The sequence below is a fragment of the Pithys albifrons genome, chromosome 6 (assembly GCF_047495875.1).
Source record: "Pithys albifrons albifrons isolate INPA30051 chromosome 6, PitAlb_v1, whole genome shotgun sequence".
In the NCBI taxonomy this organism is placed as follows: domain Eukaryota; kingdom Metazoa; phylum Chordata; class Aves; order Passeriformes; family Thamnophilidae; genus Pithys; species Pithys albifrons.
This window is the reverse complement of record NC_092463.1, coordinates 8,734,627-8,751,307: the sequence shown is the minus strand read 5'-3', so window position 1 is coordinate 8,751,307 and position 16,681 is coordinate 8,734,627. Positions and strand designations below refer to the sequence as shown.

General features: G+C 41.9%; 1 protein-coding gene across 2 annotated transcripts; it reads right to left on the bottom strand.

The window, feature by feature from the left end:
• Window positions 1–1,440: 1,440 nt before the first annotated feature.
• Window positions 1,441–15,721, bottom strand: GPR132 (G protein-coupled receptor 132). Of its 2 annotated transcripts, XM_071559376.1 has the most exons (3): window positions 15,611–15,721; window positions 8,677–8,854; window positions 1,441–5,934 (listed from the first exon to the last, which is right to left on the bottom strand). In XM_071559376.1, the coding sequence occupies exon 3, from the start codon at window positions 5,908–5,910 to the stop codon at window positions 4,825–4,827; it is 1,086 nt and encodes a 361-aa protein (XP_071415477.1). In that variant the 5' UTR covers window positions 5,911–5,934; window positions 8,677–8,854; window positions 15,611–15,721; the 3' UTR covers window positions 1,441–4,824. The 2 variants fall into 2 exon arrangements, with proteins under 2 accessions (XP_071415477.1, XP_071415476.1); XM_071559375.1 differs by lacking the exon at window positions 8,677–8,854.
• Window positions 15,722–16,681: the final 960 nt, after the last annotated feature.

Here is a 16,681-nt window from a genome sequence, read left to right as displayed (position 1 = left end):
CAGAACTTTGTGTATCATACAGCACCTTTTTCCCACAGTATCTCTCTTCTCTTTGATTCTTCATCACCCTTCAGAAAATATCTTGAGACAGACCTTTGAACATAGAGGGGGTGCTCTGTGATCATGGACCGAAATATACAGGCCGTGTCACAGACTGAGGCTACCAAACAGGATGGATCATTTTGTGGTGTACTGAGAGCTTGCTCTTTTAGACAGTATTCATGTGATATTTTGTAAAATTCTTACCACGTAGCTTATCATATCTCCTTTGCAGACTCTCTGTCTGTCTGCAAGGCTGTTTTTTGCTTCCTTACCTCAGAGCGTTTCTTACAGGATGGAGTAAAAATAAAATCCTAGAAGTTATCTATGATCTGAATTAGAGATAAGACATGATGACTTCAGAGTCCTTCCCCTTCTCACCAATAGCTCATGATGGCAGCTACTAACATCTATTACCAGGACATTACTATTACTCCAATTTGGGATGACAGAGTTCTCTTTTTATGCTTCATATTCTTGTCACTTGACGATTGAATCATGAGGCCATTGTGCATTCCTGCTGCAAACAAGAGCGCCCTCTCCTGTGCAAAGGTTCATTTTGCAGGGAAAGACGGAGTGCAGTGGAATGCAAACCACCCCAGCAGGCACTGGAAGAGATGGAGAGGACTGGTAGGTATCACATCCACTATACACTAGTTGCAGAAGACATGCTGGGAGATCCGGCTTTGGGGAATGTTGACACCCGTATGCTTCCATGCATGCCAAAGAGGTTAAAAAAATGATTGCCTCTCTCGAATGCAACCCCTCTACCTTTGTTTGCTACCTTTAGTTTGTGCTAGTTTGAAAATAAGACAGGCATTCCAACCTGTGAGGAAACTGTGGCATCATTTCACTATACAGAGGAAGTTTCCCAAAAGACTTGTCCCACAGCATGAGGTGTAGAATGACAATATGTTTGTGATGAAAAGCCATCAGATTGTGGATATGTTTGAAAGGCTCTCAGGTTTCATCAGTCAATACCCAACAAAGATTTGATATTGAGTTGTTCATGAGAGCAGGGACTAAATGAGAGCAGCTACAAGGTCACAAAAGATGCAACTTTGTCACACAGAGTCTGAGGTATTTCATATTGGGCTTTGCCTGTTTTGTATAACTATCCTCTTTAAGCAAAATTTAATACAGAACATGAAAGCATTTCTTAGTTAGGAATAGAGTTTGATAAGTGACTTACTCCAAACATTTACTTAAAAAGTTGCAGTCTATAGAAATAGATTATAATTGATGAATAAGAAAACAGATCAGATATACTGTCTGTAAAAACAGGTTTGGTCAGCTCTAGTTCATAGCCAGAAATTATTCGTGTCATGCTTTACAGTTGTACTTGAAAGAATCAGCAATCCACTTATCTCTCAGGTACATTATGAATGTCTGAGACACATGTAAAAATGAAATGTTTTATTTATTCCATAGCCCACTCTTCTTTAAATCAAATGGTGGAAGTTATACTTGAGTAAATGCTGAATACAAAAGAGAGTGAAATTTTCTAATCTCAACTCCATACACTGGTGAGCAGTTTAGCTGCTCTGAGTCTTATGTGTGAAACCTGGCCATCTAAAGACCAATCTGGAAAGCACAGCCTAGGTTTGGTTCTGTGCTCTCTCCAAGTCATTCTATAGCTTGAATTGAATTGAGGAATTTGGGACACAGATGATCCAAACATCTGTGTTTAGGTGCAGATCTGATGCAGCAGGTGAACATTTCTTCACATCACGAGGCAGTTCCTGCAGGTCCACTGGTGATTTCTCTGCAGGAGAAAAGGATGGAAAGACCCACACAATCAGACCACCCCTCAGATCTGCTCTGACCTGAATAATGCCCTTTGCTGAGTCTCTTACATGTGTCCCAGTGCTGAGACCTTTCCTTTGCCTGGGTGGCACAGTCAGATACTGCCTGACAAATCAGATCACATGCTTAAATTTATCAGATAAGAAACAACAAGTTTATCTGATGAGGTATTTTAAGAATGTGAAATAGCATCTTTCTGTGTCCTCCCTCAGATGGCAAACTGCTTTCCTGTTTATCCAAAGAAGTCAGGATTTGCAGTTTTCCCATGTGGATACATTGCTTGGTACCTGGCCCCTAATCCCTTCAATAATCTGTCACAGAATTGTTTGGAAAGCATTTCTGGAGATTATCTAAGTAAGTTTCCAAATTAGATCAGGCTGCCTGGGTCTTTGTCACTTCTAATGCTTTTGGTGCAGAGTGTGTCTGGATAAAGAAACTCTAAGGATTTTCATTAAGCGAAGATGCATAATTATATAGTAATTTAGAACATCATGCAACTTCAGTGAGGCAAAAGAATTACAGCTGTTGCATCAAACCCTGATAATCCCTGTCTCTTTCATCCATGGCACTGGGCACTAGTGTTGGTTCATAGAACTATAGAATATCCTGAGATGCAAGGGACTCACAGGGTCATCAAGTCCAACTCCTGGCCCTGCACAGGATAACCCCAATAGTCACACCATGTGCCTGAGGGCATTGTCCAAATGCTTCTTGAACTCTTGATGCCATGACCACTTCCCTGGTAAACCTGTTCCAGTGCCCAACAACCCTCTGGGTGAAGAACATTTTTCTACTATCCAGATTAACCCTCCCCTGACACAACTTCATGCTGTTCTCTCGGGTTCTATCACAGGTCACCAGAATGAAGAGATTGGTACCTACCCCTCTGCTTCCCAATGTGAGGTTTCCCCTCAGCCTCCTGAACAGACCAAGTGACCTTAGTCACTCCTCATACAACTTCCCCTCTAGATCCTTTGCCATCTCCATAGCCCTCTTTTGGACACTCTCTAATAGCTTCATATCCTCCTTGTATCGTGGCTCTGAAAATTGCACAAAGGGTTTGAGGTGAGGCCACACCAGTGCTGAGTAGAGTGGGACAATCACCTCTCTAGACACTAATTTTTTATCAGACAAAAAACATCAGAGAGATTTCTAAATTCATTGAGGTCAATATCTAATTTGCATCCATTTCAATCAGTTCAGAAGCCTGTTCCTTTGGTTTTCTTCTAAATCCACTGTTATTATTCATCCAAGTTTATGTTTAGACTGTAAAAATCCTCAGGCTGAGGCAGTTTGCATTTGCATCTTCAGAGATGTGTCAGCAGTGCTGGGGCTGACAGGGGCTGGTACAAGCTGTATTCAGCTGCTGCTGCAAGTTTGCTTTTCAGCAAAGTTACAGATACTCTGATATACAGATCTCTTCTTGATACCTTAGAGAATTTGATTTCTGGGATGTGTATGAAAATAGGAACACAGAATTTGTTAATTAGCATCACAACAAAACTTCACATTTTTCCAATTTAGTATTACATGAACTACTTCTGAGGAAAAAAGCATTTCATAGGTAGATAACAGAGGAGTTAATTAAGTAATAAAAAAAAGGAAATATGTAATAAATATAATAAATGGAGGAAATATAATTTTGGCACAATTTTTCTTTCCAAAAGAGTGTAAGAATAAAACATAATATACAGAAATATCAATGGCAATTTTAATATATTAAGAAGTACTGTATTTACATTAATATTGCATTGGCTAACACTAGTTCAGTTCAAAAATATGAACAAGAAGAACAATTTTAAAATATAACATAAATGCAATATTACAGATGAAACAGAACAGTGCTGTGAAACACTTTACAAACTCATGTGCAGATTGACTCATGATCTTTGTTGGATCACATAAGAATAGAAGACACTGTTTGGATAAATCTAGGCAGATTTGTGTATATCTTGATTTTTAAATTCTGGTTTGAAGACACTGGGATCAATAAGTTATTCATAGCATGTGTGGTAGCATCAATAATGAAATTTGCCACAGCATGGTCTCCTGTGTGCACCTCCAGCATGTCCAAGGACGTTCCAAGCTATGGGGAGAAAGGACTGTGTTCTCCAGGCTGCCAGCCCTTCCATGTCAGTAAGGCACTTGGCTCTTGTACAGACAGTGTTAGCTTACTCAGAACTGAAACACAAGCTCAGCAAATGTTTGGAGATGGCATAAAAGAGTCCCTGACTCCACTTGGAAATTTTCAAGTTTTCTATGTATGTCAATGCATTCTAGATTTGACTGCAACCAAGTAAAATTTACTAATTGTGAACTGTCAAGCATTAGAATGGCACATTTTAAGAATTTCAGGACAGTGCAGGATCTTGCTAATGCAGCAGCAGTAATAGCATTCTGTGTTACCAGGCCACTGTTTTACCCTCTAGTTCTTCCAGAATGTGCAGTGCATACAGAAGTATGAGAAACATTTTCAAGGCTCTTGTTGAAAGACTTACTCATTTTTAATACTTTCCACTGGTTAACCACAAACATTAACAGCAGATTTCATGTATGAGAATCTGAACACGTACCTCCTCAAGAAGCAAAAATTTCAACCATAGAAATAGTATATTGTTCTACTCAACAGTGAGTTGGTTTTTTTTCTTTTTGCTCAAAAGATAAAACTGATTTTACTTCATATGAGCAAAAGAGTCAGTCAAAAAATAAGCTTTTAAGATTTCGGTTTGAGTCAAAGTAAATTACTTAATTTATTCCACATTTCCTTAGCAAAGCAATATTTTCACCAATGACACTGGTGGGCAAAGTTTATTGTAGGAGACAAAGAGAAATAAGAATTGTCACTCCTGTAGTGTCCTCAAGGAGTTGCTGACCCATGCAGGACATGCAAGATGATGTCAGCATGTAATTACTTGTGTGCTGCAGTCTGCAGCCTGCAGCTGGCATGGGGAACTCCTTATTTGTTTCAGCAGCTACCTGTTAGCTGTCACCTTCTTGGTCTCTGCCACTAGTACAGGTCTTTTGAGTGTTGGATGAATCTGTTAGCTCTTTGTGTTCTTCTCTTTGCCCTTCTTCCCCTGATTCTTGTATTTTCAATTTTGTGCTGTCAGTCTTGTAATTAATAGATGAATTTAGCTTCAATGAGTTCAATCTCCACCTTCTCAGGTTCATGTAGCAGTCTTTTCGGACATTTTCACTAACCATCACATAGATAATTGGGTCTGCAACACTGTTTGCAGTGGCTAAACACAGAAAGGTTGTAAAAACTGAATATATCCTCTTTTCAAATGGACATGAGGAATCCTGATGAAGCATGTAGTATATGGCTCTTATTATGAGTACCACGTGGTAGGGAGCAAAGCACATCAAGAAAATCACAATAATGGCGATAGCCAGATACTTCACTTTGGCTTTTTGGGGACAAGTCAAGATGCTGCTATTTTTTGTAATTTGGAAAATTTTGTAGTTTGTGAAAATAAGGACTGTGAAGGGTATGGCAAATCCAAATAGGAATCTAGCGATGCTAAGAGAAGCCAATGTTATGTTAAGGGGCACAGTCTCAAAGCAGGTTTTTCTGTTATCTTCCATGTGAAATACTGGAATGTGGATTACTGCAACCACAGCAACAAGAAGACCGACTATTATGAAGGCCTTTTTTTGTCCTCTTCTCCCTCTTGATTCCAGAGGATACACCAGTGCCACATAACGATCCACAGAAATGCAGCACAAAAGCAGAATGCTGATGTATATATTGCAGAAAAAGATGAATGCTGTCATTTTGCAAGCAGTTGGACTCAAGGTCCATTCGTGCTTGTTTTGCACATAGATAATCCAGAGAGGCAAGGTACTTAAATACATCAGCTCACACACTGATAAACTGAAAATGTAGATGGCAATTACTTTGTGCTTTCGGATTTGTACAAATGTAAGTAAGGAAGTTAGGCAGTTTGCTGGAATGCCTATAGCAAAAACAATGCTATAAACAGCAGCCAGAAGTACTCGTTTGTCTTCATAGGGAATTCCTGGACAAATGGAACAATTACTTCTGTTTAAACAATTTTCCATTATTCTTTTTCCAGCTGGTGTTTCCTGAGAATCAGAAGACAAGGTGAAAATTAGCATTGCATCACTTAAAAATGTGTCAGTCAAGGTTATGGCCCCATAGGTGCCAACTGAACATGTCAGCGGAACAACTTGTTTTGGGGAAACATCTAAGACAGGCAAGTTTTCCAAGTCCTGCTTGTCTTCTCTAGGGACCCCTGGGAGTCAGGTCTGATTTACTTCCAGAAAAAAGTGCCATTTTTCACCAGAAATTCCTTGACTACAGAAATTTTGTCTTGTTAAAAATGGGGTCTGTCTATTAGAATGAGTTATTTGAGACTGTCCCTAAACCATGCTGCCTCATAAATAATTCTGAGCTGCTGATCAGTTACTAAAGACAATTCTCAGAGGAAATTGAGGGCATTAGCCTTCAGTTCTTTTTTTTAAACTGAGTAGCTATTCCAAAAGAAGGTAGTAATTATGGTTGCTCAGGTGGGAGAACCATCTGAAGTGGGTGGTGGTAGTTCACAGAATCAGAGTCATTAAGGTTGGAAAAGAACTCAGATCATCAAGTCCAACTGCGTTGTTGTGTCAGAGACTATCCTGTATACAGGAACCAGAACCTGGTCACTGGAAATCTCCAGTGGTTCAGGTCTGTCTAATACATACTTTTCTCCTCCCTCCTCTTAATGAATAACAGCTGAAGAAGTTAAACTTGTACTGGGAAATTACACCCATCATAGAAACTCAGTGAAACTGACAACCACATAGGTTTGATACCACAGGGAAACAACAGGAAATACAGGCAGTTAGAGGAAGCTAGCAAGACCAAAGAGAGGAATCTACACATGTTTAAGAGATGGAGGCAAAGACATGTAATGCTCTTTGAACAGGAGTGATTACAAAAATCTCGTTTAGAGATGTTCACCTCCATCAAGTATCTCAGTGCAGTCAGTTTTGAATGAAGATGTCCTGGCAAGGGAGGAGGCAGAGCCAGTGGTACCTGCTGTCCCCAGCCCCAGCAGCAGAATAAGCTGTTCCGTGTTCAGATGAGGACTTTTCAAAGGCACCTCCTCAGACAGAGGAACTGAGAAAGTGCTGTGTGCAGAGAAACACACCGGAGGGTGCAACTGCCCTCCGCAACTGCCTTCCACTTCCCCACAACAAATCACTTTCCACCTTCAGTGCTGACATGCTGGTGGTTGCTGCAGTGGTTGGGCCAAAGTATCTTTCCATAGGGCCACATCCCTCCACCTCTGAGAACTGGACTGCAGTCCGGTGGGTATATTTGAAGTTTTGTCCTTGGGAATAAACCCATCCGTCTCCTTTCTGCTAGTTCCCATTCTAAAACCATATTATAGTTGCTAAAAGCCCCAGCATTTCTTATGCCATGTGTCACCTGCACCCAAAATCTCACACAGAGCTCAGCCTACAAAAGTATGGTAGAGGAATTTGAAGTTGTAGAGTAGTTAGACATGTTCATGCCTTTAAAAAGAAGTTGGATCTAGTATTGTCCCATCTTGAGAACGACTGGAGAAGAGAATCCTCACTGGTGTTTGGAGGAGGTGATACAGTACTCAGCAGGGCGGCTGCCAGGTCGTGTGTCAGAGGGTGCTCGTTTCCTAGCAGTGAAAGTGTATTGAGAGCTGGTGTTAACTTACAAAAATGGTGGTTGTGATCAAGGCTGGTGGTGACTTGAGGTTTTTGCTACCTCTTGAGTGCCTGCCACCCTTGCGGTAGGAGGAAGGATTTTCTCTGGGCCATCTACAAAACTGTTGTGTAGAGAAGTTAAAAAGGGTGCTTGATTTCAGGGCCAGCAGTGCTTCTCTGCCCAAACCTCATCTGTGAATGGACTTGTCCTTAATTCAGACATGCCTGACTGATGTAAGAGCTGCTGCACACCTTCACACCACAGAGGGTCTTGTAGAGCTCCCCTTCAAAGGCAAAGCATAGCAGGTAAGTGCCATGATCTTGTAAATGGACTGGAGTTGGACCAAGGGTTGGACTTGATGATCTCGGAGGTCTTTTCCAACCCAATCAATTCTACGATTCTACTCTATGATTCTAGGTGAATACAGCTCATAGGTCAGGCAGATGGTGGCAGCCAGGGCATGGACATGGCACAAGTCACACACCATCTCAGTTACTCATGAACTCATCTACCGCTTGCACCTTAACAAAAACACCTTCAGGAGTGGTTAAGGTGATCTCTCCTCCTTTCCCTCCGGGCTTTGCACACTTCTCTTGACCCTGTGTTTGTCTGAATAGTCTCCTTTCTGCACGGCTTCTCCCAGAGCAGCCAGTGATGGTACAGAGCAGGAAGGAAGTGGTAATAAAAGATTTCTTCTGCAGACACATGGCTCCCAGTGTTTGTTTCTCTTGCTTCCTTCATTCACATCCTTCCCTCCCACTCTGCTCTAAGCCTCCTTCCCATGCTCAGCACCTGTGAGTGAGCCTCAGGAAGGAGATCCCTATGACTTACTAAGCTGCCTGCATGCAGCATGCCTTTTTATCTTGGCATTTGGCATATGGACTAAGCCACAGGACTGGGGCTGAGCTGAAGAGACCTTCACACTTAAAAGACTGTCAGCTGCCCAGCACAACACCTCAGCTGACAAAGCACAGACATAGGTGTGGATTTACACTCGTAGAGAAAAAGCATGTGCTGAATGACTCTCCTGACTTGTTGGCCTGTCAGCTTGGGAGCTTGCATTCTTCCCAGCAGGAATGCTTTATGTCCCAGCCCCATATCAGGAAGGAGAGGAGGGCACACGCATTTGCTCCACTCACCCTCCTTTTGGCTCTGTGCCTCTGGGCGCTGAATCCAGCCCTATTTCTGGGCTTCACTTGTCTCAGCTCAGCTCTCCAAGACTGCAGAGGGGTTTCCTTCACAAACTGAAGATCACAAAGCAGCACTCAGCAGACAATTTATGAAATTTCTCCTGGTGACATGGCCCCTTATAATGACCTGCAGTTACGGGGAAGAAAACACCACCACAATCCACTCTGTGACTAAAGTCAGTTTCTCTGGGCCTCTACACCCCTCTTCAACTGAATGCACCTTGATATCTTCTTCTCAGGCCTTTAGAGTTTACTGGATTGATACTTGGCTCAGCCCATAAGATTCCTAGTTCTGTCTTCCTCTGTGGTGTCAAGGCTAACCTGCATCTCAGATATTAATTTAAATTAAAAATTACAATAATTACACAGCTGAAAAATCCATACAGCATTTTCTGCTAACTTTTGTGATGAGCAATTTTGTTTGAACAGAACTTAAGAAATTTATCACATCCAGCACTTTTCAAGCATTTATAAAAGTCAAAAATAGCTGTGATGCCAAGGATAAGTAATATCCAAGAACACATTTGTGAGATACAAGCTGTTCCAATGCATTAGGTTTCTTCGCTGGCCTGTAGCTTTCAGTAGTTTTCACCTTTCTGTGACTTATCCTTTCTTATCTGCTAGGTCTCACCAACCATAACTAGGTGTTACATCAGGCCCTGGCCATGTTTTGTATCAACAGCTCAACATATATTTATCATCACTCTGAGGCATCTTGCTCTGTGAGGCTCACTGCACGTGACAAACCACAGCCAGCATGTGCATGTTTGTCACCTTCAGGGTGTGCACAGCATCTCATCTTCCAGGACAGAGACATCACCTCTGGCTCAGGAAGCACCTGAGCACAAATCTCTGGAAGACGGAGTAGTCCACTAAGGAAGATGTGCTCTGTACTTGCTCTGTATTTATGCTCTTGCATTTCTAATATTGTTGTGTTATGTTCACACTGTTGGTTGAATGCTTTTCTTTATTTGTCTATGAGCTGCTCATGTAAAACTGTTTAAATTTCCAACAGAGAAGTTGGAGTGATAAGAATAATCCCTATTAGCACAAATAAAAAGGAAAATTACAGATACCATTACAAAGAATAGAGAAGTTAAAAAAAAGCTCAATAGTTGAACAGACTGGTTGAAAGTCTATGGATTAACTCATCTGAGATACAGAGGGACAAAAGAGAAAAACACACACTGAAATCCATAACATGAGTACAATTACATGAGCAAAATGCATTATTTAATAAAATTTTCTTTTTCTAATATTTTTCTGATCATCCCTGCTATGCCAAGGATTGTTGTTACAGCTGAAACCTTTGAGGTATTTATGTGATATTAAGAACAATTTAAAATAAGTGCGATGATGGTTAGGATTAAAATAAACTTCCTCTTTACATGTTCCTTTCTGTCCCCAATATTTGTAGATGAGAAAAACCTTCATGTCTTAAAGCATAAATCAGCCCTCAGAGGGACAAGACCTGACTTTCTCCTGAGGGTTTTTGTGTGCTTTCCTTACTTACATGTGATACTGGAACTATTTGACACAGGGGTACCACCAGGATGCCAGCCTGACCACTCATATCTAGTGTCAAAAGAAATCAGTTCCCAGATGTGACAGATGTGCTCCCTACAACACTCATAACCAGCAAAATCACTCCTTGTCTAGATGTTGGCTTCTCCTTCCCATGCAGAACTTACATTACCTGCCTGTAAACTTCATAAACTATTAAACTTTCCAGCCCCTAGCTTCTGTGTCTCTTAACTTGAACAGAAAATAAGAAATTGCTGTGGATTATTTGCTCTGCTTTTTTTGAAAGTAGGAAAAATGTTTATGGTACCCATAACCCATTATCAAGTCACCTCCAGCAAGTCGGTGAACTGCTTTATTTTTTTTCCCCATTATTAACAAATTAGTAGATGAAGTCACTCCTACAATGAAATCTCAGTATAAAAAGGAAAACCAGCAACAGCTCCACTTAGTAACCCTGCTTTACTGAGACACACAAGATAGTGGGATTTGAAGCTATATAATCTGAAATCTGAACATAAAATTGTTTTCTAACAACATTGTTTAAAATTTGAATGTAATGTATGAATGTACTCTGTAGGGAAAAAAAGTGTTTTAAAACTACAGGGCTATACTGGGAAATCAGCCTGAGCACAACTCCATCTTAAAATATCTTTCCTCAGCTGTGGTGAAGAAGGTAACCCCTCTCTTGACTAGTGCTGGTTAAAACAATATATGGGACACTTGTAAGCTGAAAATTACTGCTGTAAGGAAGAAGAAAGACCTTGGGATTAATTACACAGCCTTAATACTTTACTCTGCAGATACAAGCAGTCTTACAAAGATAGAGAAGATATTTGTTAAATGAGAGAGGATATTAACTAATTGCCTTTCAGGAGGGCAATTCAGCAAAGACTTCTGATGAGGTTTATCTCACGATACTTTATTCATAGGTGTGAACTCTCTGCAACTATAGATTTTTTAAACGCCTGTGTAGAGGTGTTTACAAAGATCCAGTTCACCCTTTCCACAATCTACAAATCCCACAATAGTACTAAATGTACTATTTTGCTAAAATGAGCATCTGTGATATCAGTAAGGGGAATTGTCATAATTCAAGGTTGACAAGGGATCCAATTTAAAATAGTGATCCTTCCCTAAACTGTGTCCTAAAGCCTTGTTACACTACACAGGAGACCAGCATGCCAGGTGGGTTGGAGAGAAACATGTTAATGAAAGGTCCTGATACAGGCTTTAAAAGCATCTTACTAAACACATCTAAAAGCAGGTAAAACTACTTAAATGTCATACAAAGGGGAAGTTCACAGATGAAAAATAGACACCAAAATCCACCCATACCAGTGGACTTTTTTCTCCAGTCTCATGATTCAAAGGCTGTGACTCATGATTGTGTGTCTTTTGGACCTTACAAAGTTCCTCAGTCCTCCCTGAGACCGTCACAGAGCAGCTGTTGCAGGGGAGATTTACTCCCTGGCACCTACCAGCTTGTCTGGAAGGTGTCTTGGAGCCAGAGGAATGGCTTCATGGCCAGGAGAGCCATCAGAAACCCTAGAAAAACTGTCATAAATGTGAGGCTAAATTATAAAGCCTGTCAAGTGAATAGGCTGAGAAAGCGAAGGTTTTCAAGCAGCGGCAGTGAAAGTGAGTTGCTGAGAGCAGGTGTCCTTCACACCCTCTTCTTCACACCTTCACACTCAAATCCATCAGGCACTGGTGTTCAATGACTTCCTAAAGCTATCATGGCTTAATTGGTAGCCTTGGCAGTGGGGGCTGTTATTGTACAGCTTCTGTTCATCAAGTTGCTCATTTGGAAACCTAACTGGCCAAACTTTCTTACTGGCTCATGTTGGAACTAAAAGTCTTGGAAAAAGGAGTTGAGAGGGGCAATTCCCACACATAGCTTCTCCCTCCTGCTCTGGAGTGCTCATGGATGCCAAAGCACAGCCAAGTGCCAGCAGATTTGGCTGTGAGGGCTTGCACATGGATGAATACTGCTCTGGACTCCCAAAAGAGCAGGCTGGGGTGTTGGTGAGCAGGCTTTTTTAACAAGGTGGGGAGATCTGGCCATGCTGGCACACTGCTTGCAAAATTAGTGTCTAATTGCCAGATTTAAGGAAAATCTGACTTCCAGCAGCTGAACAAAGAAGCACCAAGACTTATATCCAAACCCACAGGTGTACCCCTTAAATGGAGTTGTTTGTTATCCTTTAGACTTTAGAATTTCACCAGCAGCTACTTATGGGCATCTTCCTCCTTATTCTTTGCCTCTAGGCCTTCAAACAGGTCACTCCAGCCAAACCTCTCACGCCTGCAATTGCAAACACACTAGGAGCCACAGAAAGGCCCCATACTAGAACCATTTTCACCTTCCAAACTAGTGTGACTCGGAATTATCTCTGGGGCTGCAGCTATTCACCTGGAATTGCTAGAGAGTTCTGTACTGAGGCCATGCATCTCACCCTTCAGTGAACACCAGCATGTGGCCATGTATGACGCCTGGAACAATGCAAGGCATCAATAAAGATCTTCAAATTCTGAGCAAGCAGAGGACAACCACTGCTACCCTGAGATCAAGAAAGACTTGTTCCTTCTAGGAGGGCATTCCCTCCAGAGGTGTGAAGATTGGATCTCATCACCTCTTGGGCAGGCAAGGAGATCAGCATATGTGGCATGGCTTGTGGCATCCCTTAGCTGGCATTCAGCACTTCTATGCTCCTGGACTCACAGAGGGAACTCTATAGCTACCACACAAGAACAGAACAGATTCAGGTAGAGGGTGTGAGTTTGAGTGACCATACAATTGTCCTACCTTGCCACAGCTTTGCATATTTTGATTTGGCTGTGGATGGTGTCTGGCCAATGACTCTGTTTGCTTCCCAGGTAGCAATTTGTTTTTATTAATAGTCAAGGGTTGTATCTGCCCACAGTGTGGTCCTGTGTCCTGTTGACCTGTCACTGCTGAGCCCTGCCCAGGCTCTGTCCTCCATCCCTACCTGGTCACGTCCTGTCAACCTGTTGTCACTTGAGTCTGTCTTTCCCTGTGTGTGATCTCTGTACTGCTGTGGTTCATTCCTGCCTTTTCACCATCCACTGCTGCTTTTCCTCCCTCTGTCCCAAGTCACTCAGTGGTTTTCAAACCCCTTCTGGCCCAGGCGATTCACAAATGTAACTCATACCTCTTCTATCTCTCAAGTTCCCATGGAAGGCAGAGGATGTTGGTTCTGGGACAAATGTCCAGTGCCACCAGGCAGTGACACTTGCAGAGAATATTTATTCATAACCAAACACATTTGACCAAACTCCCAAATTCACAAGCTTCCCTTCATCCTGCACTGACACCTTCACTGCCATGATGACAGTCATGGGCATCACAGGCTTTTTGTACATTCCCAAAATGTGGGTTTTTTCATCCCTCTGAAAACCCCCAGTCTGTGCATGGCTTAACTGCACTGCAAAGAGTGAGCACAGACAGGAAGGCCACTCTTTGCTAGGAGTAGGATAATGCAAAGACAGTGTTGAGCTTTAACCTTGTGACTGTTGATTGACTCTCCCCCATGGAGACCTTGGCACTGCACTTTTTGGTCTGTGTGGGTGGTGCTGTGATGTGGGAACTACACTGCTGTGGTAGTATCATCAGCACTAAAGAGGCTACGGGGAAAAACAAAGCAAAAAGATACCCAAAATAATGTTATGGTCTACCAGACTTGGGCTCACTGACACGGGTTGTCACTGAGAAGTCTAATGAGTTTCACCTCAGTTTCTTTTTGCTTTTGTCCAAAGTGGATCTGTCTCGGCCAGTAGGATCTGCAAAGTCTTGTGAAAACCACCATGACTTCTACACTCAACACTATCTTATTTTTAACAGGACACTTAAAGATGGTATTTAAAAGTGCTCGGAACTCAGACACAAATATTTCCTCCTTCCCCATTTAGCATGAAACTCAATTTCTTTGTTCCTTTTTGTCCTATGTTTCACTCTCGACTAATTGGGGAAACGGCATATTCCTTCTTTGACATCTGGGTCACCTCCTATAGCTACCAACTCTCATACTGGCAGCAGTTTTCCTCTCAAGACCTTAGTGATGAAAACAAAAACTGCGATGCTCAAAGATTCCTCTTTGCACCTATGCATGTATCTGATGTCTCTGTAAGCCTACTCACATCTGCTAAATCTGTAGTGTCTTGTCTGAATCCCAGCTCTGATCTCTCCTGACTCTTTGTGCATCTACCACCATGAGCATCTCATTCTTTGTTGGGACACTTAGGATCTACCGTGGAAGTTATTCATGCAAAAATGCCAGCTACTAGGTATTTCCCAAAGTGTCCTGACACTTGACAGCAATGCTAATTGTGTGATATGATGAGGTTGTAAGATCAATGTCTCCCCAAGAGGCATAGGAAATGCTGAACCTGGAACCTGCAGTTTCAGACAGAAATATAGACAGAGGGAGTGCTCAAATCAAACTGTAAGATTTCTTTAAATGTAGTGTCCTGTGTACAGAACTGTGGAAAATTTCTCAGAAGAAAATCAGTTTTGCCCATTAAGTGCAAATGAGCAGAATGTTTTGTTGTTTGGTTTTTTTTCCCCACTGTCTCTCTCCCCATTGCAATGAGTTTACTGGAAGTTAAGCAGCTGCTGGTTTAAAGGCAGCAGCAGACCTAAATGGGATTATGGGAAGAGCAGTTTTAAAATAATAACAGATGCTCTTTGGTCTGTGGCAAAGTAGTCAACTCCCAAAGATTAACTCAGTCTCCATGTTTCTGAGTGCCAGAGATCAGCGGTACTGTGTGAATAAAAGATGGAGAAAAAGAAGGAATGCAGTGTATCCAATTATTCTCTATAGACCAGCATGTAAACTTCGCAATTAAATGCCTGCCTTGCTTTTACAGCAGAATAAGGATGAGACCGGAGGCTGGATATGAATTCTTCTCAAAAGAAACCCAGCCTTCATATTTCTATTATAATTCTGTATACAGCCTCATGCACTGAAGTAATAGCTAAATCTAACCTCACACCAACCTGTATCCTGCCAAAATCCTTCATTCCTAATTATCATCTATCCCTGACTGGAACTAAAATTGATGTATAAGAGAAATACCTTTTTTTATAGGAAGGGGAATTTGTAAGGAAGACAGGTAAGACAGAGTTCATGAACTACAATGAACTCTAATTAATGCAGACCCAGCAACACTTTTTCTCTGTTATATCAATCACAAGGAGCTTTAGACTATGGTGAAACATCAACAGAGTCTGCATTTCTTAAGCACAAACACACAGCATGGAGAAGCAGTGACCAAACCAGAACAAAGCAGAATGCTGCTAAATAGAAGCAATGCCCTGCCTCAGGGACAGAACACTTACTTTTTTTTTCTAGCTTTTGTGGAGGAGACGATGGAGTGCTCCAGCTCGTGCCGTACTCCCAGGCTGCTCTAAAAAAGCTGCAGGAAGTGTCTAACTTCCCCCACGTGTAGTTGTAAGTGATGAGCTAAAAGAAAGTACTATACACAAAACTCCACCAGACTCTTCAAGTGTGTCGCTCTTAGTGGGTGTGCACAGAGATCAGAAGCTGACCAGCCTGTCAGAAGAGCAGTTAGGAGAAGAAGAAACCTTAAAAAGAAAAGTGTTTGCTGTCAAATTCGGTCACTTGTACAGGGGTGGGAAGATGCTGTTTGGGCTCCTATTAAGGTATGCCCCTTAGTCACCCTGTTACTGTGCTCTGGAGGAACAAGAGACCAATGAACTGCTGCAAATCCTCCTGGCTTCTCAAGAGCAGGGTGCCTGGGGTAGGTGCTTATTCCTTATTTGTATAGTGGAGGTAATGCCCACTCTGGATGTGACACATGAATTCACCTGAATGTATGTGAAATGGCTAGGTGTTGAAATAGATGAGAGACAGTATTAAAGCCCAATAGAAGTGAGTAGTGACAGGAGGGAGAGACTATTCTGGTGACAGCTGTGCTAGAAAAGGCTGAAAATGGTAAAGATGAGATGGTGGTTTGAGCAACTTCAAGAAAAAGAGTTCATTTGCAGGAGTTCCTTATTAGCAAAGAGCATTGATACAAAGAAGCACATGATCTTTGCCAAGTGCCCTAGCTCAGGCTTTAAGTGAAGGAGGAGAAAGATCTCAGTGTTATGTTTTCAGACTAGACCTTGTTTGTGAGACCTGTTCCATGTGTTTTTGCAGATGCTGTGTGTGATTCTGCAAAAGTCATTTATGGACAGATTTACTTAGTTTTCAGCCAACCTATTCATCTTCTACCAATTCTATTTGCAGTGAGTTGCTTACAGGACCCCATGAGGGTCTGTCAGTGCTTGCAGACTGCTGGGAGCTAAGGTAAGGCAGGGTGGAACTGGGTGGCAACCCAAGACAAGCAGAGTAGTGAATTTACTTTTGATATCTGTATTGAAAGCAAAACATTTCTGCTGAAAAAT